The sequence below is a fragment of the Dipodomys merriami genome, unplaced genomic scaffold, assembly GCF_024711535.1.
Source record: "Dipodomys merriami isolate MVZ:Mamm:240054 unplaced genomic scaffold, mDipMer1.0.p SCAF_56, whole genome shotgun sequence".
Taxonomy (NCBI): domain Eukaryota; kingdom Metazoa; phylum Chordata; class Mammalia; order Rodentia; family Heteromyidae; genus Dipodomys; species Dipodomys merriami.
The window spans coordinates 427888-451660 of NW_027206135.1; the positions used below are offsets into that span (position 1 = coordinate 427888).

Consider the following 23773-nt stretch of genomic DNA (forward strand, 5'->3'; position numbering starts at 1 on the left):
ACAGGCTAACGCTTTTATGCTCGAGCTTTGATCACCCTCCTTTAATCTCTTCTGGTGGGGTGGGGTTCTCCGTTTGTACCTCACTCTCAGACCTCCTCGGTGCTGGCTCTCCTTTAAAGTGAGCAGGAGGGGCTGGGGCTTGAGCCATAGGAAACAGACCCATAACTGTCAAACTGGCTGTTTTCGTGTTTTGTGCTTTGTCTTGAATCACCCAACCCCTCCGCCCAGCCACACTTGGGATCCCCAGATGTTTCCTTATCTATGGGTTTCTCACTTTGGAGCAAACAAGTAGAGTTTAAAAACCAAATAAAGTGATCCACCTTACCAGATCAACATACACAGTAACCCAGGAAAGGCAAACATATTGGGTAAAATGAAAGGTCTGGGATAGTTTAAAACGTATCATCAGCTCTGAGGGTCCAAGGGACACACACACCAAGGCTTGCACCCAGAGAGAGGGATGCTGGGTGCATTTAATTTTGTATTACTTGCCCCTCTCTATTTTCCAATTTACATTAGATGAACACTCATTTCTTTTGCAATAAAGAAAAAAATTAATTTAAGAAAATAGTCACATAAAGACCAGAAAAGTAATCTCTTATTAATAATGAGCTTATTTCTTACAAATGACAATTCCGAATGTTCTGCGCTGATAATAAATGACACACTGTTTTTTCCCCCAAACTAATCTCCTTGTAATATTCCCCCGGCTTATTTGACTATAACAACTTAAAAACAAGCTCAGCCAGCCTCCGGGAAGTCATTAATTACTATATTTGTTACTGTGTGGATATGAACAGGAGATGCTTGCTAGCTCGGCAGGAATGTTTAGGTTCTTAAATGAGACTGACCTGCCCGGAATCCCATGGCTCTGGAACTCTCTAGTTTTTGACACTAAGTCACTTTCGCAAGACCAAGTCATTTGGACTTATGCTTTAGTCGGTGTAAGACTCTGAGCTAAGGCGTTCCCCTACGGGTGGAGTACTGAGGATGGGAAGGGGACTGACATGGGTACAGGAGGGGGACACGTGATGATGGGCGGGTGCAAGGGGGGGGACACGTGATGGGGGCCACAAGAGGTCACGTGATGGGTGGGCGCAGGAGGGGGACATTGACAGGTGGGCACAGGAGGGGGGCATGTGATGGGTGGGCACCCCCCACCAGGCCAGGGGGCCTCTCCTCTTCTATTAAATCACTCTTTGGGCTGGTTCTGAGATACCACCAGGGGACCAAGGAGGACAGAAGCACGTACACATAGGACCCAGTGTGTGGGAGATGCAGGCTGGTATCACCCCAGTGCCCTCTCTGCTGTGTGTGCTGTCCGGTCCCTGTCTCAGCCCGGTGTGGCTCCAGGGCTCACTGTGACAGTGCCCTTTGCGAGGGGGCCTGCCTTGTGTCCTGTAACACCTCCCCACCCGCCGTGGAAGGCTCTGCTCACGTCAGTCTCCACGCTCTCGTGCCCAGAACCTGCCCATGACCCCAGGACCTGCAGGGACTGTGCCCCAACCCTCTCTCCTCACTATGGTGGGTCAGGTTAGGATCATGGACCTGCACACTCCCCCAGGCACCACTAGCCACAAGCACTCCCAGACCCAGCGTGGGGAAGACAATGCTAGCAGGACCACCAAGACTGCTGTCCTCTGTGGCCCGCAGGCCACGCTGCTGACAGCCCTGGAGGCTCCCACGTCCCTCAGAAGAGATTCAAGGCGCCACCCTTCCATCTCCCACATGCCATTACACATGGGGTCTCATGACCTGGGGCCCTGCTGTGTGCCCACATTGGGAAGGAGGCTGGGGATGGAACTCAGTGAAGCTCCTGCCCAGCATGGGCAAGGCCCAGGTACCTTTCCTGGCACTGTAAGACACACACACACACACACACACACACACACACACACCCCACAAAGTCCCAACCTTCCTGTCTCATTTTCTCTTTCCAACAATGCCAAGGGCTGCTGGCTGGAATGGGATTGGAGCCATCAGAAAGTATTTGAGTGTCTGCACACACACACTTTTAGAGACCAGCTTTCTGGCCAGGCGTATGCCTGTGCGTGCACGCAGGCATGTGTTTTAAAAGAAATTTCTGCCTGTATCAAGCACTCCTGGGGAAACTGTCAGCCAGGTGGGGCCAGCCTGAAATCAGTGCATGCACTGTCTGCGTAGCTGTGTTGCTAGCGCACTTCCACTCTGAGGCATGGCTCCAATTCCAGTTTTTTGGTGGTTATTTGGAGATGAAAATCTCACAGACTTTCTTACCTGGGCTGGGTTTGAACTGCGATCCTCAGATCTCAGCCTCCTGAGTAGCTAGCATAAGCCACTAGCACCCAGCGTGGATTTCATTTTTTAAAACTTGATCCCTACATAGGCCATTTAACCTTTTCCGTATCAGCAATTTTATGGAAGTAAAAAACCAGTGTCTGGTTGGTTTCTATTATTCTTAGGACTTTTGTTCCATAAATTGACATCATCGCTGAATGGGTGCACTAACACTAGAGGAAATACAAGGTTTCGCTCTGGTCAGTCTCTGGTCCCAACAGAGGGATACCTGAGCTTGCTGTGTGCGTCTGCTTCCAGAGACAGCGTCAGTCTGTGAACACGCCTCACGCCAGCTACTCCACAGCTGCTGTCTAGGTAGCATTATGGAACACGTGGCCCCTCTCCGTATGGTGCAGCTCAGCCTTCTGAAGCCCCGCCCCTCAGTGTGCCTGTGGTCCACTGAGGTCAGGGAGGTCACCGACAAGCATGTGAGGATGCGGGGAGCAGGGCTCCACAGACTGCTCGGTCTCCTCGTGCAAACTTGGCACAGCCCTGGCATGTGAGGCGACAGGCACATTTCGTTGGTCTGTGAGTGTCTGAGAACCACTGAGCGTGTGTCTCCGTAATTGGTTCTGGGGCTACAAGTCTACTTCCGAGAGTCGGTAAATCTGCAAGCCGGGATCCACCCCAAGTGAGGGTGTGGCCCTGCTCTTCTCGTAGTCTTCTGGAACGTTCCAGAGATCGTAGGAAGCAGTAGCACAGCTCAGCGGCAGAACAGCATGGACATAGTCTCTTTCTTGATTGCCTGTTTTTAGGGCACTTTTTGTCACTCTATATTTGGGAGTTTGTTTATGCCGCACGCACATGAGAGACCTCTTTCTCCATGGAAAAACATCTTCAGCTAGAAAGGTTTGGGGATGTGTACATGAGCAGAACTAGTTCCAGATTATTTTCTCCAAATTGGTTTTAGCCCTCAACTACACAGCATTTCGAGCTCAGTGTTTTCGGTAACTGCGATTGGCTGTCTGTTGGCTGCTCTGGGGACACATCAGGTGCCCATGGCGACTGCCATCTTGGGAAGACGGAAGGACAGGCAGACCTCCCGTCTGAAAAGCAAGCTTTATTAGCAGACATTAAGCTTGATTACTTACAAGGTGACTTCTGACAGCTTCAAATCAGCTGTTGACATCATGGCCAACCATATTTCCTGCTGCCTCTCTCTCCCTCTCTTCCGCCACGTCCCCCAACCAAAACTAAGGCCAAGTCAGGATGTCTGAGAGTTCACAGGGAAACACAGCACAATCACATCGGGTCACCGAGGACTCCGCTCCGACATGGCCGTGGGGAAAGTGGAATCTGGGGGACCATTCCCGGAGAGAAAACGACTGGAACTCAGCAAGCATGCTGACTCCAGTGCTAATAAATGCAAATGGCTTTCAGGACAAGCATTCTGGATTCTTCCACAACCTACTCTTCATTTTAAAATGAAAATCCCTGCCCCCAAATTGCTTGTGTGATGTCTGGGTTGACGAGAGATGGGGAAGTGAGGGAAGATTCCAGATGTTATGTGCCTCTGCACTGTTGCCCCGCAGGCCCTGGTGAGACTCCAGGGTTATCATCCCTGGCTGAGGCTTCAACTCTCATGTTGTCCTGTGCTGCCATGCCTACCCACCTGCTCCGAGACTCTCTGAGGATTTACAACAGAAACTCTGTGGATTTACACCAGAAGATCTGGTAGATGCTTCCAGCCAAGCAAGGCTACTCTGCACATGTGTGTTCATAGGAGGAGATCTATACTTGGCTGGAAGAGTAATTGCTAAGTATACTTCATGTGCTCTACACAACTGGACTGCATCCTGATGAACTCACTGTAAACTGGAAATATAGTTACGATGAATCCAGACCTAACCAATTGAGTACCAAAGCTCAGCCTCAGAGCTCTCTGTGTGCTCATGACCACAGGCTACTTGACTGGGAACTGTGGCTCACCATTCTACCCAGCACCTCCAGACAATATAGTTCAACCTGTTGCTAGCTGGGGGAAAGGTCCAAAGTCAGAATTCAAAGTATTATGTCTAACAAATGCATTTGTAATATGCATTTATTTATACGTAAAGTTGCAAAACATCATAAGTCAAATGGTGTCAAAGATTTTAAGTCAAGTTGTGTGAAGACTGGGAGGTTGGCGGGTGTTGGTGACTGGTCAGGGGCTGAGACCTGCTCTAGGTGCGCAGCCAGCCACACAGACAAACCTGAGATGCTTATCTCTAAGTAACCGGCAAAAATCAGACATGGAGGCATGGTTCTCAAGGGGTAGAGTCCCAGCCATGAGTGAAAAAGCTGAGCAAGAATGCCCAGAGTTCAATCCCTAGTACCAACACACACACACACACACACACACCCCTAGTGAACCGAGTCCATTTTCTGTCGGATTTACAAATAGAGTAGAAATGACAACACAAATTACATTTGTGTTTCAGCAGATGCCCCCACATGATGACAGGGGTAGCAGAGGTGAGTGCTGAACACGCATGAAGCACTCAGCTTTATGCCGAGCACTTCTGCAGCTATTTTGGTATTTTTTCATTTAATCCCACATGGTCAATGCATTTCTGTTACTTTATATTTACTTGCTTATCTACTTTGAGACAGAGTCTGGCGAAGCAACCCGGGCTGGCCTCACACTTGCCATCCTCCAGATGTGGCTTCCCGGGCATATGTGTTGGAGGTGGGCATCAACACACATGACATGGTATCATCTTGGAGATTTAATGTAGGAGGAGTCATGGTTTGTGGTCAAGGCCAAATGCTTAGTTAGGGGCAATGCTGGGATTTGAATACAATAGCTTAGCATCAGAGTCCAGATATAATGACTGCTCTCCATTTGCCTGTTTGCTTTTAATTACTTCCCTGAAAATTGTTTTATAGACAGACATTGGAGGCTCACACCTGTAATCCTAGGTACTCAGGAGGCTGAGACCTGAGGACTGTAGTTAGAAGCCAGCTCAGAAATGAAAGTCCCTGAGACTCTCATCTTCAATTAATCATCATGAAAGCCAGAAGCAGAGTTGTGGCTCAAGTGGTAGAGCAGAGCTAGCCTTGAGATTAAAGCTAGAGGACAAAGCCGAGGCCCCAGTTCAAGCCCCAGGACCAGCACACATAAAAATAGTTCTGTAAAAGGAAACATCACACTCATTTCAAGGAAATGTAGGCACAGAATAATCACATACCCACGGTCACAATGAGAATTTAGACTGAATTAAGGTCTAATTTTAAGCTGATGTTTTCCCTACATTATTGTTTTGTCCTAACTCCAAGTAATATGAAAGAAATTGCAGAAGCTCTCTAAAAACAATGAGAAAATCTAAATTCCATAGCAACCACTGTTTTTCTTTACACCCAATTAAGATTTTATTTTCTCCATAACATACATGCACTATATGAAGTTGTAGGGTTTTTTTTTTCAGCTTCATTTGGCCCTGTATTTTAGGACTCTAAAATCAAATAAACTGGCAGTCTTTAGTTGGCTGTTCTCAAGCCAGTGAAAGTTTTTTTTTGGGGGGTGGGGTCCGGTCGTGGGGCCTGAACTCTGGGCCTGGGCGCTGTCCCTCAGCTCTTCAGCTCAAGGCTATTGCTCAACCACTTGAGCCACAGCGCCAATTCCACCTTTTTTCTTTTTGCTTATGTGGTGCTGAGGAATTGAACCCAGGGCCTCATGCATGCAAGGTAAGCACTCTACCACTGAGCCACCTTCCCAGCCCCAGTGAAAGTTTTTAACTTTGTCTCAGAACCTATTTGAAGGAATGGCTCACCATCTAGACAGGACCAGGTAGAATTTCCAAAAGGGATTTCCCCAAAATTCACAACCAAAACATATTCTGTTAAGACATGAAAGCTGCACCAGTGTTACTGTTAAGTTCAAGTTCCGTAAGTGTAGAAATATGTGTTCCTTTTCAGGTCCACTTTGCATTCTGAATCCTAAAAGCCTGAACTGGCCAAAGCTATTAGGCATTATGATATAACCCAAACACAACACGATGCTTCAATGAAGTGAGCAGATTTTCTGTTGCTTCTAAGGTGAAGAATAATACTGTTCTTTTTAAAAACTGCAGCTGTTGGAGGTAGGGCAGAGGGGAGGGTAACCATGTACCCGCCCTCCTCACCCCCAGGAGCACTCTGGGTAGATCCCAAGTTCCCTGGATGCTGGCAGACATCTCTGAAGATGATTTCGAAGCCTGCCCATGTTCCTCTTCTTTAGACACATTATCTGGATTATGATTGAGAATGACAAGCAGACCTCAAATAACATGTAGTTACCAAGAGCAACTCAAAGTCCCTGCCTTCGCTTAACTTTGGTTAAGGTACACAAAGAGAGGTTGAGCCAGTTCACCGGTGCTTCCAAAAAGAGGCCTAAGATGAAATGAAGTTATACAAAGTCTCTTTTCTAGACAGCACCAATTACATTTAGCTCTGATAATGAGCTCAGCCTTGCGCGGCATGATTCCATGAAGCTGGCTTGATTCCACATGTTTATATTGTCACAGAGCCTTGCCAGCCCCGGAGATCCGTGGATCCCCCTCAACAGTTCTCCTTCTCCAGAAGACTGAACAGGCTCTGAAATCTCAATTCATGTCCACAGTAATTCTGAGGGCCTCTAGTTATGCTTGTGGCACTCCATGCTGACCAGAGCATGTCGAATGGCCAGACACCACCTTTCTGCTCAGAGCTTGCACATTTTCATCTGGAACACAACCCTTTCCTTTGTAATGCAGGTTAACTCCTGCAATGTCACCCCACCCAGCCATGACACCTTCTACCCAGCTCTGATATCACTGCATCCAGACATGATACCCTCTATCCATCTCTGACATCATCCATCCAGATATGACACCCTCTCTCCAGCCATGATGTCACCCCATTCAGCAAGAACACCCCTCTATCCAGCTATGACATCACTCTATCCATTTTGACATCACTCTATCCATCCATGATGTCTGTCTGCCCGGCGATGACAGGTTTTTTTCACCTGGCTCAGGTTTTATTTTTCTTTGTCACGCTTAGCCAGCAGATAAGGAAAAACACACACCTGACACGTAGTCTAAAGGTCAGCCAGCAGCTGCCCGCAGTGCATTTCCAGCGGTCGAGGAGCTGGAGTTGGCCTTTTACAAACAAAGCAGAGGAGCCCCCAGCAGCCTCCAGTGATGGCTGTGGGTGACGGCTATGACTCCAGTTGTGCCGCGTCCTTGCTACTCAGGAGGCAGAGATCCAGAGGATCATAGTTTGAGACTAGCCTAGGTGGAAAAGTATACTAGACTCCATTCCGAATAACCATAAAAAAAAGCTGGGCTGAAGGTGTTAAGTAGTACAGTGCCACGCCAGCAGGCAAGCTGAACAAGTTCGAGGCCCTGAGTTCAAAACTTGGTACCAGCAAAAAATAAAAAGAACAAGATGGTTGTTGACAGCAGCGAGACTCAGCCAAATAATGATGTCCAGGGAGCAAAAGGCAGCATTCATGACACAGAATGCAGGGCTCTAGAGAGAACTGGGGTGCAGAAAGGGAGAGCAGATCGGGTGGCCCCGATCCTGGAGAGCTGCAAACTCTTAATCAAATGAGGAAATAGCGGGAATCTCTCTCAAACAGGAACGAGGGAAAAGGAGAAATGTGTGTGAAAATTTCCTTGCTGACCTAGTTCTAGCTTAGGAGGGAAGAATTAGCAAAGCAATTTAGACCACAGAGAAAGTTACATAATTGACTTTATTGCTAACCAAGGATATAGGCCTGCAGAGAGGGGAGAGACCTGGGGAATGGACAGGGCTATGTGGGACGCTAAAATGTGCCCTTGCTCTCAACAAGAGGCTGGGTGAGAGGCGAGGGAGAGAGAGGAGAGGTGAGTCTGACTAGGGTATGTTTCATTGTACATGTGGAATGATGTGTGCTTTACATTGTATGTATGTATGGAAATGTCACAACACCCCCTGCCTCATACAACTACTACGTGCTAATTAAAACAGGTTTGTATAAGAAAATGAGGCCATTAAAAAATAAAAACAAAGCATATCTGTAAATTATCTCCATCTGCTGTTTATAACATCCAAAGACACAGTTATTTGAATCTTTAAAATATTTTGGTAGTAGATCCTTTTGCCTATTACAATCCTTGAATTAAAAAGTGACTCACGGGAAGTCAGATAAGCAGTATTGGGGAAAACACTGGGCCATTCACACATATAATCCCATTATAGATTTTCTTTGATTAGCTAATAAGCCTACCAATGAAAAGGCCTGCAGGCAGGCCCCTTAGGACCTGTGGTAGCTTCCTCTTTGCTGTGCCTGCCGAAGCTGCTTCACCTTAAGTCTGGATGTGTGCACCACTGGGCTCAGTCCTGGCGCTGGCCATCCAGTGGCCTGTCCAGTGAGGCCGAGTCCTCTTCCAGACAGATCAGAAACAGAAGAAGTTCTCAACTAACAAGCACTGGAGCTGGGCACTGGTGGCTCAGGCCTGGAACCCTCGCTACCTGGGAGGCTGAGATCTGAGGATCGCGGTTCAAGCCAGAGCTTTGAGTGAAAAAGCCAAGCGATACATACACACATACATGCGTGCATACATACACATACATACATACATACATTAAAAAGTACTGGAAAGACGCTAGGCCAGTGGGCAGGGCTAATGGACAGGCCCAGCACTGAGGAAGGACAGTGCTGGAGACAGCTTCCAGTCCCTCACCTCCAGCCAAAGGTTAAGAGTCAAGCTGTGAGTGAGTGAGACCAGTCCCAGAAGGCCGTGGGAGAGTGAGTGGAAGCAAGAGTTGTTTCCAGAAATGGGGAAAGAGTCAGAAGTAAAATGCACCAACCCAACAACCAGAGTGAAGGTCAGGGCGGATCAGCAGGCCGAGGGCTTCCAGGCGTGGAGCCTTGAGCCATCCACCTTGGCCCCAGGGGGTGCCAGATCTGGACTGGGTCTCCACTGGATCTCAGCCCCCGCCGGGACCTCAAGCACCATTTGTGAACTCTGAAGCTCTCCCGCTTCTTTTGTTGGCTTTGTAGCATGCCATGGTTGCTGGGGGTACGTGAGGGTTGAAGGCGGTGTTCCGGGTTCTCCCTGTACTGTCCTATGCTTGCTACAGGACATGAGGCAGTGTCTTGAAAAATCCAAGTTGAGTCAGCGGCCAAGTGCCTGAAGCACTCTTCATCTGAATCACTCAAATATGACCGAACGATTTTTCTGTCATAAGTATTACAACTTTGCTTCTTGGCTTTTAAGTTGTGAAATCACTCACTGCAATGACCATGTGTTTGGGGGGATAATGACTTTATTTTATCTTCAGACCAGCAGAGATATAAAAAATAGCTTAATTTCATTATATCAGAAAATTAAGCTAAAGAACTTCATGAAGGGATTTTTTTTGGGGGGGGGGACGGGAAGCATTAGTAAGTTAAACTTAGTTGTTATGAACATCTCATTATAGGTTTTTAGTGATTTGAGAGAGTTTTTCAAGAATATCTTTGAAGATCAGGAAAGCTTTGATTAATCCAAAGGGAAAAAGATCTACTTAAAAGATAGGGTGTTATTCGCATTTTTCTATTTTACTTGCTTGCTTTTGTTTAGCCGTCCACCTCAGAGGACAAGCCGCACTGCTGACTAGCGGGTTCCAGCTAGATGCCTTCATTTATCTTCCAAGCATCTGGTCTCCACAGCGACCTTAATTCCCATTCATTACCACTGTGTTCACAGCAAAGGCGCTGCGCTGTCATCAGACTCCGCTGGACCAAAGGCACCAGAATCAAAACAAAAACAAAACAAACAGAAAAGGCGATCTGACTTCTGAAGTGTGAAAGTTCTGTTTACTTTGGGTTTTGTTTTGAGATGCTGGCTTTGAGAAAGAGTTAAATGAAACCACTGAAGGGTTTTCAGCTGGGCCGGGGATCGAGTTGAAAGTAACATGATTCCGGTTGGCCGCAGAAGTCCTGGGACAGTGCAGCAGACACATAGAGAGCTGAAGCATCGGACGTGGCCCGCATAGCCCCCACCAGACACTGTCTCCAGTCACAGAGCAGGGCCAGGGCCTGCTACCCCTGGGAAATGGCTCCTCCTGTCTGGTTCCATCCTCTCCTACGTGCCAATGGGTGGGAACCCGTCTCCTTCCTGGTCCTCTTCCCCACGCCCTCTCCATCCCCATCCCCAACTGCTGCCAGAATCCCCAGCCCCATTTAGCTCCCCTGACCACTGGGCTTGATAATCACTCCGCCCATCCACATGTGTCACCATTGTTGAGTCCTCTTTCCACCTTTCCGGTGACGCCTTCCCAGTCTCCCTCTCTAACTGTAAGCTGTTGCTTCCTCCTATGCCGTCTGGGGTTCTCATTCCCATTTTGTTCCTTCTGGAAATATCAGTGACACCATCCGCCGGCTTCCTACCCTCCACCCCTGTGGAACTAAGCAGCCCATCCAAGGCAAATGCTGTGGGCGCTAATGCCTCCCAGCGTGGGTCCCCACGGTTAAGCTGCTGTGTCCCCTGACATGAAGGGCACACCTACCACCTGGCCCAAGTCAGAAACTTATCACTCCCCTTCACCACTGTTGGTGTAAGCACTGTGCCTTGTGAGTACTGCCTCCCACAAGGCGTTACCCACATCTGTCCATTTTGCCCACAGCAAATCACAACCCCAACTGGGCAAGCGCGGGAGGCTCACCACCTGACCACAGCACTCTTTCTCCCTGCCAGTACCCTTTGGCAACTCTTACACTGCACCATGCTTCATCTGAAGCCTTTCCCTTCCCCTTAGTTCTAAATAATGCTGCTGGCGGTCATTTCCAGACAACGCATTTGACCTCTAGAGGAAAATGACAACCGTGTTTGCATCGTAACTTGTGGGTTTGAGAAAGCTCATATGTTGGAAAGTCCGGAGACCGACAGGACCAATTAGCAAGGGAGCAGTGGAAAATGGGAGGAGAAAATGGGCTGAAACTGTGTACGCGCCAGAAAACACATCTCCCGGGACACCTTCCTGCCACAGAAGAACAAAGAGGGAGCTGGAGCTTCCTCTAATCCTAGCTACTCAGGACGCTGAGATCTGAAGATCACGGCTCAAAGCCAACCTAGGCAGGAAACCAGTAAGACTCTTATTTCCAAAAAGCTAGAAGTGGAACTATGGCTCAAGTGGTAGAGCACTAGCCTTGAGCAAAAATAAAAGCTCAGAGACAGTGCCCAGACCCTGAGCTCAAGTCCCAAGACTGGCACAAAAAAAGAAGAGTGGAGATCACAGGTCCATTTCTAGAATTCAAGCAACCAGCCTCAAGAGGTGCATGCGTCTGAATTACCAATAGAAAGTCACGTCATTCAGGGACGTCCAGGAGAGACTGTCAACCCACAGCACTCTCCAGGAGGAACCAGGAGAGGAAGGCACATGCAGTAGATACAAGATTGCTGTGTAATCTCAGAGGGGCTTAGCCATCAGACAGACATCAGTCAGACATTGACCTTGCAGGACTGCTATGCAGTCCATCCTCTGAGCTGGGACCATGGAGGCCTCCAGTCCATCCTCTGAGCTGGGATCATGGACCAGGTTTCTCCTACCACTGTGACTGACAGGAGTTAAGATGCTCAAACACAGAGTCTACACTAAAACTCCTGGCCCACACAGGACACTGCCCATCCTGTCCATCCTCACGCTGCCCTGTACGCCCTCCCTGGTGGAACCCCACAGACACACTTCAGAGCCTCTGCCTTACAAGCTCTCCACCCTGGGGTTGCTGAGCTACCCTTCCTGTCTGGGTAAGTCTTTGCACCAGGCAAGCTTCGAGATTCTGGAGCCTTCAGAAAAACCATGGACTGGCTTTCAGCAGAGTTTAGTAGGAATTACAATTTGCCCCTGGCGCGGCCCACAAGGTCGTTTGCAACCTGGCCTGCATTCTCCCCATCAGTATTGTATCTTGTTTGCCCAGTGCAACCACCAAGAACCTCTGGCAGTAAGGCCTGTGAGGCCAGTGAGAAATACAAGGGCTGGCTGGGCTAGAAGGGGAAATCAGGAAGCAACGGGAAAGGCAGCCAAGCCCCCTCCTTGGGGACCACAGGGGGCTCTTCAAGTCTGCCTGCTCCTTTGCAGTGTAAACACCTGGAAACTCGGTGGAGACAGCAAGGCAAGAAGTTTATCCTCTCTCTCTGTGATTTCTCAGTAAAAAGCACCAGATAGTGCACTTGTGATTTCATGAAATCAGATGCTAAGTGGAATACATCTGTGTCCTAGACCCATGTGTATTTCCACATTTCCTCGAAGGGCAAGTGCCTCACAGAGGGCTGCCACTGCAGCTTCTCTGTGAAATGAGACAATTTTAAGTCCAATGTCTATATGTAGGGAATGCATGCACACAACTAAAATGACTTAAGATCACAGATCAGTGTCTCTGGTGCCAAGCGTTGCTTAATGGAAAAAGATGCAGTAAGCTTTCCAGAGTCCTGCTTTCAGTATTTGTAACATTAGTGTCTCCTTAAAACAAAGTTTACCACTTTGTTCTCTCCAGGCTCCTGGACCATTCGCTGCAGCCAATCCCTGCTCCACCCCAACCCAGCAGCCATGTTTGATTCTACCTCTGTACTTCTGCCTCCACTGACTGCACTCTGAGTACTAATATAACACAGGAGGTTTTGTGTCTGGCTTACTTTGTGTTGAGCAGTGATTCTGCAGGTCTTACGTACTGTGGCTTGTATAAGTAGCTTGTTTCTTTTCACCACAGCATAGTACTCCACTGTGTTTTATCACTTGATTACTGGCATTGGGGTTGTCTCCAAGCATTGGCTAGAGTGAAAAATGTTGTTGCGAGCAATCACAGCAAAATCCTTACCAGGCTGTGTGCCCGCGTCTCCCGGGACTGAGATTGTCCCACTGTAGGTTAGGTTTTTGCAAAAAATGCCAAATTGCTTCCCCAAATGATTCTCACATTTTGAGGTGGGAGTGTGCAAACACACACTCCCCAGGGATTAGTGATGGAGCGGTTTGCTCACATCTTCATACTCAGTGTAGTGTAGCTTTTTTATGATTGTCTATTGTGGTTAATTTTTAGATACCTATTTGACTGGGTTAAGGGATCCCGATTTCTGACTGGCCAGGATTCCCAGGGTGTCCATGGGCATTTCTGGAAGAGACTGGCATTTCGACCTGTGAATTCAGGCAAGACCTGCCTCGGTGAGAGCAGGGAGGGCCGAGAGCAGCAAATCCCCTCTCCTCCAGAGCCTCCGGCCTCTGCGCTCAGAACTCGGGTGCACTTCCTATCAGTTCCGGTGGCTCCAGCACCTCCAACACAGTCAGGGCACCAGCAGCAGCTGTCCTGGCTCCCGGATGTCAGGAAAGTGTGTACTGAGACATGAGGTAATGTGACGTGAGGTGATGTGAGCAGATTCCCCTAAGAACTCCCCCTCAGCTGAGACCCAGAGGATCTCGGTTTGAAGCCAGCCCAGGCAGGAAAGTCCCTGGGACTCCATCTCCAACTAACTAGCAAAAAGCTAGAATGGAGGCATGGTTCCAGTGGCAGAGTAACAACTGTAAGCAAGAAAGCTGAGCAATGGGTCAAGGCCTTAAGTTCAATCCACTGTACCAGCAAATCCCCCCCCCCCAAGAGAGGGAACCCTCTCTCACATATCTGTACCTGAACAGAGATATCTGTTATATAGCACTCTATATAACACTATAGCACTCTCTGTATTGTTTCTGTTTTTGTGCATCTCCTGGAACAGAGAATTTTTCTGGCCAGTGTAGAAATAGGACTAAAGAAGAGATCACCACCAACCTCTTAAAGAATGGAAATTTCAGGATTTAGGGGCTTGGGTGACATTTCTGTTCTGGTTTTATGAATGTTCTGTATTTCAATTTCCTTTAAGTGATCCATTAATTTGATTGCAATGGGCTGTACACCAAGGGCTTGGTAGTTGTGCCCTGCAGGGCCCAGTCTAGCCCTCCCCCTGCGCGGGGGGTCTGTGTCTCTCCACTGAGACCCAGTGCTGGCGGACCAGCCCCGGCTGGTGCACACCTACCCTTCACCAACATATCATTCCTTTTCCCATTTCCAGAATTTTATAAATGACTTCTCACACTGTCAAAAGAGTCTGGGTAGTGTACTTCACACATGGAAACTGCAAACACGTAATTTTTGTAGCTGTAAAGCAAACCTTTGAACTCCCTGGGAGCTCACTGAACATGGCTATCTCTCCCCTCTAAGATCTTAATTCCACCTATCTAGGGTGCCCGTTCCTTGCCCATGCAATAAAAATGTTGGTGCAATACTGTCTACAATGTCCCTAGAAGGTAAGAAAACCTGCTCTCCAGGTGCGTATTTATCTCATAAATGACCACCAACATTTTTCCGCCAGATTTGACCAGCAGACACTGATTGACTGGAGAAATTCCAGGCAGGCATGACCACTGATTGTCTCGAGAACCGAGTCGGGAAAGCCACCCGCAGCAAAGTTCCACTTGCTGGGTTTAAGTGAGCAAAGGTGTGTTTCCGGGGTCTGTCTGCTGAGACGCCTGCTCTGTTCTCACTCCCCGCATGACTTTGTCATGTGTAAATCCATAATGCAGCAGTCTCATCTCCTGCTCTGAAGGGTTCCGAGGGGTCACCTAGAGTTGGCCCTTGTCCTTTATTGCGGATCTGAGAGACTTGGCCATATACAAATGCCTGAGTAGACTATGACACACTGCTTCACCGTACAGGGACAAAGTATCTCCTTTCTGTGTCCTGTCCCACCAGATGTCCGCCTGGGAACTAAAATTTGCACCGAATTGAAGCAGGCATAGTTCTCAGGAGCCTCCTCTGGCTCCTACTACTCTCCAAGTCACCAGAAAAACATAGTCGTGTCGGACACTCTGCACAAGAGTACTGCTCTCTCTCGGGGTTAAGTCGCTCACATCTGAACTGTGAGATAAATGAACTTACTTCTTTTTCATTTCAAGTACTGGGCAACTGGATCCAGGGCCTGGTGCTCACATGGCAAGAGCTCGACCACAAGAGCCCTGTTCTGACTCTTTCAGCCTTGGTCTGTGTGGTAGGCAGAGTAGAGTAGCCAGCCTCTGACCATGAGCTACATAGTTTGGATTACAGGCATGTACCACTCCACCTAAACTTCCATTTTTTTACAAAGCTAGTTGGCCTCAACTATTATATTAAAGTAACATGAAACAGACGCACAGAGACCCTGGCTGTGTCCCGGTGTGAGAGGATGCACAAGGGTGAAGATGCACACAGACACTCACGAAGCAGCTTCTGGGGTCTAAGAGATCGCCCAACCCTTCTCCCTTTGGATTTCACTTTTCAGAGTTCTCTTGCGTCTTTGAACTCTGAGTTCTACCATAAGCAATGTACTCCACAAACCACAATCATGTCCAAAGCCTGGAAGGCCCAAGGCTCCTGAGGGGACCTGAGGAAGAGCTGAAGGTACACTGCCACATCCCAGGCTGTTGGCTTGCTGGTGACAGAAGCCACCTCTAGCTGACTGCCTGCAGCACTGGGACCCCCCCCCCGGGGATGCACGTACCCCCTGGGACTGCACCAGGTAGGAACCCCCAAACCTCCACAGCAACGTCACCCAAGGTGCTTATAAGAGTATGCCCCGCAATCAAACAATCCAGTTTCTTGAAAAATAAAATGCAAAAAATAAATAAATAAAAAGAGGAAGAAAATAAAGAGGAAGAGAAGAGAATATGATTAAGCTGGGTGATGCAAGACACAAGCGAAAGACATGAAAGAAGTGAGCATCACAGTGGAACTTTCTCAGGGAGACACGGACGTGGGCTGGGGCAGCTGGCAGAGGAGGTGTGGAAGGGTCTGGGAGGGACTGACTGACAACTGAGGCACACGCTCACTTGCCCCTGCACGGGGACCCTGGCATCTCCCAGCCAAGGAATCTGTGCAGAGCCTGCAGAAGAAAGAAATGTCTTTGTTTCTGAGCAAGCCCTTGGCTGAGAAAGTCCATGCTGTTATACTCAGCAGACAGTGGCTCGGATCCAATTGTATATTCCTTACCCTCGGTTCAAGGTGTCTGCCCTCCCGACACAGACCTGGGGCAAAACACCGCCAGCAAACAACCAATCAAGGCCATGCACTCCGCATGCTGGACCCTGACAGAGAACACCCAGGCGTCTCCTTATCATCATCCTGCAATGTTTATTGAGTAAGAGAAACCCAAGGGGGAGCTCCAGCCACCGGGGACAAAGGACAGATGCCCTCTTTCTTTGAGAACAGGGAAGGGTTGGAACTCCTGACGCTTCCTCTCCACACATGGCTCTGTGTGAACCATTCCTCGGTCCTCGTCCGGTCTGCTTTTACTACGGATAGTCCCAAGTTTGTTCCCTGTTCCTCTCTTCTGCCATGGGAGCTCAGTGCTACCTCCAAGGCTCCCCATGCCCCCACAAGCCAAGACCCCCAAATGCACCTATGGCCACTTGTGCCCCATGTCGGCCTCCCTGCTGCCTGCCTGCCCTGCTCTCTGTCCTTCAGCTTGGATGAAGCATGCCGAATTTGTCTCCACCTCTGTTTCTACATGGCCAGTGCCACCTTCTTCAGTTTCAGGGTTTGGAAGGGGACATCATTTTCAACTTAATGTGATCCTGGTTTCACCGTCCTGCTAAGTCACCCACATCTTCCTTTCTGTGACCTCAACCACGTGCACCCAGACACATGCAGAGCCCTCAGACAAGCCTCCACCACAGGACAGCCTCCACCACAGGACAGCCTCCGTCACAGGACACCCTCCACCACAGGAGCCTCTGTTATAGACAAGCCTCTGTCACATGCAAGCCTGCCTCTGTCCCAGGAAACCTCCATCACCACCGCACAGAAATCTCATGTACCATGTCCAGTCCAGCCTTTCCCAAACCACCCCTCAGCTTTTACTGTCCAAGAAAATATTCACTCCTCCTCTGTTTTCACAGCCACCATGGGTTTCAAGTCTCTGTAATATACCTTATCTGCCCAGCTTGTAATTTCACTGCTTTCCAACAACATGATGCATTCTTTCCTGCTGGGTGTCAAACCCAGGGCCTTGCTCTTGTTGGACAAGCACTGAGCTCACCCACAGAGCCATTGGGTTCATTCTTACTCCTCTTTGATGTTGACTTTTCCCTCTTCCATGACTCCACTTCCAAATCCTGCCTCCCCACAGTCCCCCCACACCTTGCCTACATGTGACACCCTTCCAAATCCACACCCACCACACACCAGCTAACAGTGATCGGCTCCATTCAGCTATCAGCTTCCTTCTCCAACTCCATTCTCAGCTCCACACATACATATATGAGACATAGTTTCTACTGCCTCCTCATACACCCCAAGATTAAAATATTAAATCATTTTCTAGAATATTCTAATGAATCCATGTAACACTTAAATACATTTTTTTTCTAAAAGCCAAACCACAAACAGGTGACCTATAATGAATACAAATATAAACGAAGCACAATTGCACACATCTCCATCATCATCTGATTATTAAATGCCCTCCACTGTGAAACTATTAAATGTAAATGTGATCTCTTACCTGATTTTATGCAGTCTGATGACTTGCAAACACCATCTAGGAAAAGGAGAGTGGATACAGAAATATTTACAATACACATTTTCTAATCCCTCTTTACCTTTTGTTCTTTTTTTAAAAACCTGCCAATTAAATAAGCAATTCCTTAAAGCAAGAGCCTAAGCCTTAGATATCACTGCTGATGGTTAAAAAGCAACACAGGGAGATAACATAGGCAAATCCTAAATTGGAAGTTTGATTATACAGAAAAATAAATCATTCTGTCTTCTCTGCCAGCCAAGCCCTGGACTATTCTGCTGAAATCACTGCTCTTTTCATTCATCATTGTTACCATTTTTTTTCCCCATTAGAGAACCAATCTTTACTAATCCCTGTTGCAAATCTTCCCAGACCCAAATCAGGTTTCCCAGATTCCTGAGACGTCCTTTAGGATGTCAGTGACACAACGAACATGGATTGATAGAGTGGTGGACACTTTGATTCATCAAAGCCACCCAGTAGAGTCCTCATGAATTGAATCTAAGTACACTTAGCAGTTACTAAGCTTTTAAGTGGAAGGCCGCCATTTTTACAGGCTGGGGTCCTTTTTCTCCAGGGGTGTCTGCCCTGGGCGCATGCGCGGAGATGGGAGGGCGCATGCGCGATGGCAGCGATGGAAGGGCTCACGGCACATGCGTGGCAGCAGGCCAGCCACTCACCGTCGTAGGTTGCATAGAGGGCAATCATGGTCACGGCGATGACTGTGAGCAGCAGGACAAGGACCGAGAGGCTGATCTCCAGCGGAGTCCATCGCTGCTGCTTCTTCGGCTTCGGGGGGCTGAGGTCAGTTATATCCATCTGACTTTCTGACCTGCCCATCACCTACAGGCTGCAGAAACAGAGCTAGGTCAGAACGCTGCAAATAACATGTAAGTAGATGCAAAGAAGAAAATATCTGCGGCTTTCTAAATGCTTAGGAGTGGGGCTGCGGCCAGGTGTCCAGGCGCTGGCCTGGAATCCGAACTACATGGGGGGGCTGAGATCTGAGGATCAAGATTTGAAGCCAGCCCAGGCAGATAAGTCCATAACACCATGACACCCTTACCTCTAATTAACCATCAAAATTAACCAGGAAAGAGCTTGAGGTGGAAGTGTGGCTCAAATGGCAGAGCACCAGCCTTGAGTAAAGACAAGCAAGAGTACAAGATCCTGAGTTCAAGTCCCACTATCAACACACACACAGACACACAGACACAGACACACACACACAAACAGACAGGCTGAATAAAAGCAAAAGGTTAAGGTCTTAATTCTCACCTTTTGGTAAGCACCGAAGAGCTCAACAAACACAAGCAGAAACTAGGCTGGTTTGCCCACAGTGTTACTTCAGAAGGTTATAAGCAAATACTTTCTCCACTGTTATTTACAGCGTTTTAAACTCACCCTTGTGAACTCTGGACTAATGTGAAAGGTTAGCTTTATATCTTGCTCCGGGGTTTCTTTTATAAGCTCCAAAAATCAATGACTAGTGCCTGGAGGTTTTGACTAAGCAATAGTTTCAAGTATGACCACAAACAAAGCCCCAGGCAGCAGGAAGTCATCTGAATTATGACTACAGAAAAAAATCCAAGAGGAACAAACACTCCAGGTAGTTTACATATGGCAATGTGTATTTTTTATTGCTCAAAATTACTACTTCTGATACGTGTGTCTAATAAACTGGTTAGGCAACATTCTGAAAGTGGTCACTCACTGGATCACAAGGTGGTGGTGAAATATAACCACATGGTCATTTCTTTGGGTAGCTCTAGAGGAAAATACATTTGCTGGTGGCTCACACCTGAGCCTGCCTACTGAGCAGTACTTAGGGAGCCTAGCTGCTTGAAGGATCAGTCTGGACAGAAAAGTCCAGGAGACTTCCTTTCCTAAACAATGCAGCAAAAAGCAAGGATGGGGGCATTTCTCAAGAGGTAGGGCACCAACCAACCAAGCAGGGGGCTGATTCTTTCCATGTGTTGGTCAGTCTGTGTCTCCCACCTACCATCCCCCCAGCCTTCCTAGGATAGATGGTGCATTCTAATCCTACACTGCAGAGAACAGGCTCACAGCAACTTCAGGCTAGACTCTGTGTCTGCCAAGCCCACACAAATTGTCAACATTCTTTGTAGGAAACACGTGGTTGGGCCACTATTTGAAATGCAATTGTTTCCTGCCACTCCAGCAATTCAGGATCTTATTGCAGAAATTGCGGGTGGAAAGTTAAAGGGACATATGCCTAAATATTAAAGGGCATTGTTTACATCAGAGTACTAGTAATTCTTTACAATTATCTCTCCAGGTAGCTTAGAACAACTTCACTTTTCTGGCTCGTCTGTAGACATGTATGTCAGAAGCTAACGGATCAGCCATTTATGGCTCAATATAAATTCAGTTCCTGGGCAAGGGTCTGCTGTGTAATCAAGGTGAAGTGCTCTGAAGCTGAGGGTGTCTTTGTGGAAACTGAGGCACCACGAGAAGTAGAAAATGACTCTACATTTGAAGTCCATCAGGGACGCCCAGCAAATAACGCTGAGTGATTAATAAATGAACCACAGTGGAGTTAAAGATCCAAAGTCTCAAACATGGCCCTCTTGATTACACGAGGGTATCATGGGGACAGAACTAAATAGCACTATTTTTACTGGCCAGGGAAAGTGGCTGGCTCACTCAAGACCAAATACTGCAGCTGCACACTGCTGTGTCTCCTGAGTGCTCCTGGAATCCCTGCATGCTGGCATGTCTCATGAATGCTCCTCAAATCCCTGCACGCTGTGCTCAGGGGACTTGAGGAGTCCACAGACTGTGGTCTAGCTGAGTTCAGTGTGTGGCTTCCTTTGGGAAGTCACCTCCAGTGGCCTGGACTGCGGTGGCCTTGCGGTCAGGTGGACATTCATGCCCATCGCTGGGAGCACCCTCAGAGATCCCCCCAATTACAGCTCAGAAGACAATCGAGAAATGTTTGAACGACAGAACAACCCATTCCTTTTCCTCCCCATGCGTTCTTTTTTTAGACATGTCACAGGGTGCCACTCTGAAGGGAAGCTCAGGGTGGAACGGAGCAGCCCTGTGCGTGGGCAGGCGGGTGGTCCTCCCCTGCCAGTCCTTCCCGGCCCGTGCGCTGGCTCGGGGCCGCCAGCGGGGTTCTTGGAAGCTCAGGCGGTGCGGGCGGTGGAGAAGGAGGGCCAGTCGGGCCTCAGAGCTGCACCCGCCCAGAGAGGTGGTGCCTGAGCGCCCGCCTGGCGGCCGGTACCTGCTCCAGCCAGGCTGCTGCCCCGCAGCCCGTGCCCTGCCCGGACCGCCGTGCGCCCGGGTCAGGTCACTCAACCGTGCAGACGTGCGGGGATTTCCCGTCAGGCAATTGGGGGCAGAATGCTGAGCCCCAGGATAGCTCCGGATCATCCAGGTTCCCCGCACCTGGCCCGGGAGAGACAGACGGATGGACAGACAGACAGACGGACGGACAGAGACAGAGAGACAGAGACAGGGAGGAAAAGAGAGAGGGAGGGAGAGAGATAGGGACAGAGAGACAGAGACAGACAGACAGGCAGACAGAGAAAGGGAGAGAGAGAAGGAGACAGAGAGGAGAGAGAGAGGCAGACAGGCGGATAGTAGGCAGGCAGGCAGGCAGGCAGACAGACAGACAGACAGACAGACAGACAGACAGACAGGCAGGCAGGCAGGCAGGCAGGCAGGCAGGCAGGCAGACAGGCAGGCAAGCAGGCAAGCAGGCGGGCAGTTAGGCAGGCAGGCAGCACACGCCGGAGCCACACCTCTAGCCCTACCAAGCTGGGCTGCTGCTCAGACCCGCACCGAGAAAGCATCTCCGCCCCTAAAAGTTCTGGTGCCCTCCGAACAGGGCCAGGCCGACCCTGCCGCCCGGAGCCCCGCAATCCGCCCGCCCGGGGACCTCGGCTCGGACCCGGGCTGGGCTCTGGAGCCAGGCCGCCCCCGCCCGATGCCCCTCAAAGGCGATCCTCCTCCTCCTCCCACCATTTCCCAGCCCTGACCCCCGAGTGGAAGAGTCCAGAAGCCTCCTCACCATGCGGCATTAACTAATCCCCACACGCGCTGCGTCAGCCAGCCAGTGAGGGGAAACTGAGGCTGGGGAGCAGCTTCCGGATTTGCTCTGGGACGGGTCCCGGCTGCGCAGGCTGACTCGCGGTAGGAGGCGAGGTCGGGCGCGGGACGGGGTCGCGGGCTGGGTCCCGGACCCCGCACTCCTCCGCTTCGGTGCCCGCCTGGGGCCACCGCGCCGCCCAGGGCCCGGCTGCGGGGTCACCGGGGGTCGCGGCGCTCCGCCGACGCCCACGGGCCGCCCTGCCCGGGGAGGAGACAGCTTCGCCCCGTGCGCCCCCCGCGCCCTGCCCCGGGAGGAGACAGCTTCGCCCCGTGCGCCCCGCGCCCCGCGCGCCCCGCTCGTGGAAGAGACAGCTTCGCCCCGCGCGCCCCCCGCGCTCCGCCCAGGGAGGAGACAGCTTCGCCCCCTGCGCCCCACGTCCCGCGCCCCCCAGTCTTCCCCCCGCGCGGCTCCGGTCCCCCCGCGTCCCGCGCCCCCCGCGAGGCTCCCGCACCAATTACATAAGCGGAGCGGAGCCAGGAGCTGGCACCGGGGCCCCGGCCGGGGAAGTGTGAAGGGAAAACCCAGAAAGTGGGGGCGCGGGTCCCGCCGAGGCCGCCGCCCAACAGACCTGGAGGCGAGGAGCTCGCGGCGCGGAGGCGGCCCGCGGCCCGAGCGCGGTGGAGAAGCGAGCGCGCCGGCCTGCGGGTGGCGGGGCCGGGCCGGGCGCAGGGCGCGCGGGACGCGGCCCGGACCCGACACCACGCCCCGCGCCCTCCTCCGGGGCGCCCGGGCCGGGCCCGCCCCCCGCGCAGGTCCCCGCGGCTGCCACGCCTCCCGCCGGCCTGGGCTCCGCCCCGTGCCCCGCCCGCCCGCAGCGCCCCCGCCCGCCCCGGCCTCGCCACCGGTCTCAACCCCGGCCCCGGCACCGGCACGCGCCCGTCGTGCGGGAGAAGTTGGCGGTGGCCGCGCCCCGCTGCACACCCCGCCCGGGCCGCGCCCCCGGGGTCCACCTCGCCTCCCCCCAGCCCCAGGCGGAAAGGCGATGGGCGCCCCGGCCTCCCGGGGACCCGCGGGGGACTCACCGCGGCCTCCGGCGCACCTCGAGCGGGCGAGGGCGGCCCCGGCGCCCGCGCTGGCTCCGCCTGCCGCCGGCTCAGCCCCGCGCCCCGTGCCTGCGAACGGCCCCGCGCCCGCCTCCCCCGGGGCCCGGGGCGCCTTCGGGGCGACAGCGCGGGGCGCGTCCCGCGCAGCTCGGCGTGGGAAAGTCCCCTCTTGCCGCAGCTCTGCCCGAAGGACCCCGGAGCATTCTTGGAATTGATCAGCCGGCTGCGGGAGGGGCTCCCCAAAAACGAGTCGCCGGGCTGCAGCGGGAGCGGGGGGGGGGCGGGCTCCCCAGAACGAGGCGCCGGGCTGTGGTGCAGCCTGGAATCTCCCCTGCCCAGGCCCACCCGGCTGCTGCCACCCACCCTCTCTTTCTTCCCTCCTTCCCTCCCTCCTTCCTTCCTTTTTTCTTTCCTCCCTTCCCTCCCTCCTTCCCTTTCTTCCCTCCCTCCCTCCTTTCCTTCCTTCCTTCCTTCCTCTCTCCCTTCCTTCCTTCCTTCCTTCCTTCCTTCCTTCATTCCTTCCTTCCTCCCTCCCTCTCTCCCTTCCCTCTTTCCTTCCTTTCTCCCTCCCTCTCCCCTTCCCTCTTTCCTTCCTTCTTCCCTTCCTCTCTTCTTTTCTTCCCCCTTTCCTCCCTCCCTTCCTTCCCTTTTTTCTCCCTTCCTCCTTTCCTTCCTTCCCTCTTTTCTCCCTCCCTCCCTTCACTGTTTCCTTCCTCCTTTCCTCCCTTCCTTCCCCCTTTCCTTCCTCTTTCCTCCCTTCCTCCCCTTCCCTCTTTTCCTTTCCTTCTCCCTCCCCTCCTCCTTCCCCC

The 23773-nt window shown here is 51.0% G+C and overlaps 1 protein-coding gene across 1 annotated transcript in view; it reads right to left on the bottom strand.

The window, feature by feature from the left end:
* The window catches only part of LOC138812153 (neprilysin), a 69422-nt gene extending 46832 nt beyond the window's left edge, over positions 1 to 22590 (bottom strand). Inside the window, exons 1-3 of the mRNA XM_070000082.1 lie at positions 22490 to 22590; positions 18482 to 18651; positions 17787 to 17822 (exon numbers count right to left, since the gene is read on the bottom strand). Coding sequence (XP_069856183.1) covers positions 17787 to 17822; positions 18482 to 18641 — 196 coding nt within the window. The 5' untranslated portion in view covers positions 18642 to 18651; positions 22490 to 22590. The remainder of the gene's footprint in view (positions 1 to 17786; positions 17823 to 18481; positions 18652 to 22489) is intronic.
* Between the last annotated feature and the right edge of the window lie 1183 nt (positions 22591 to 23773).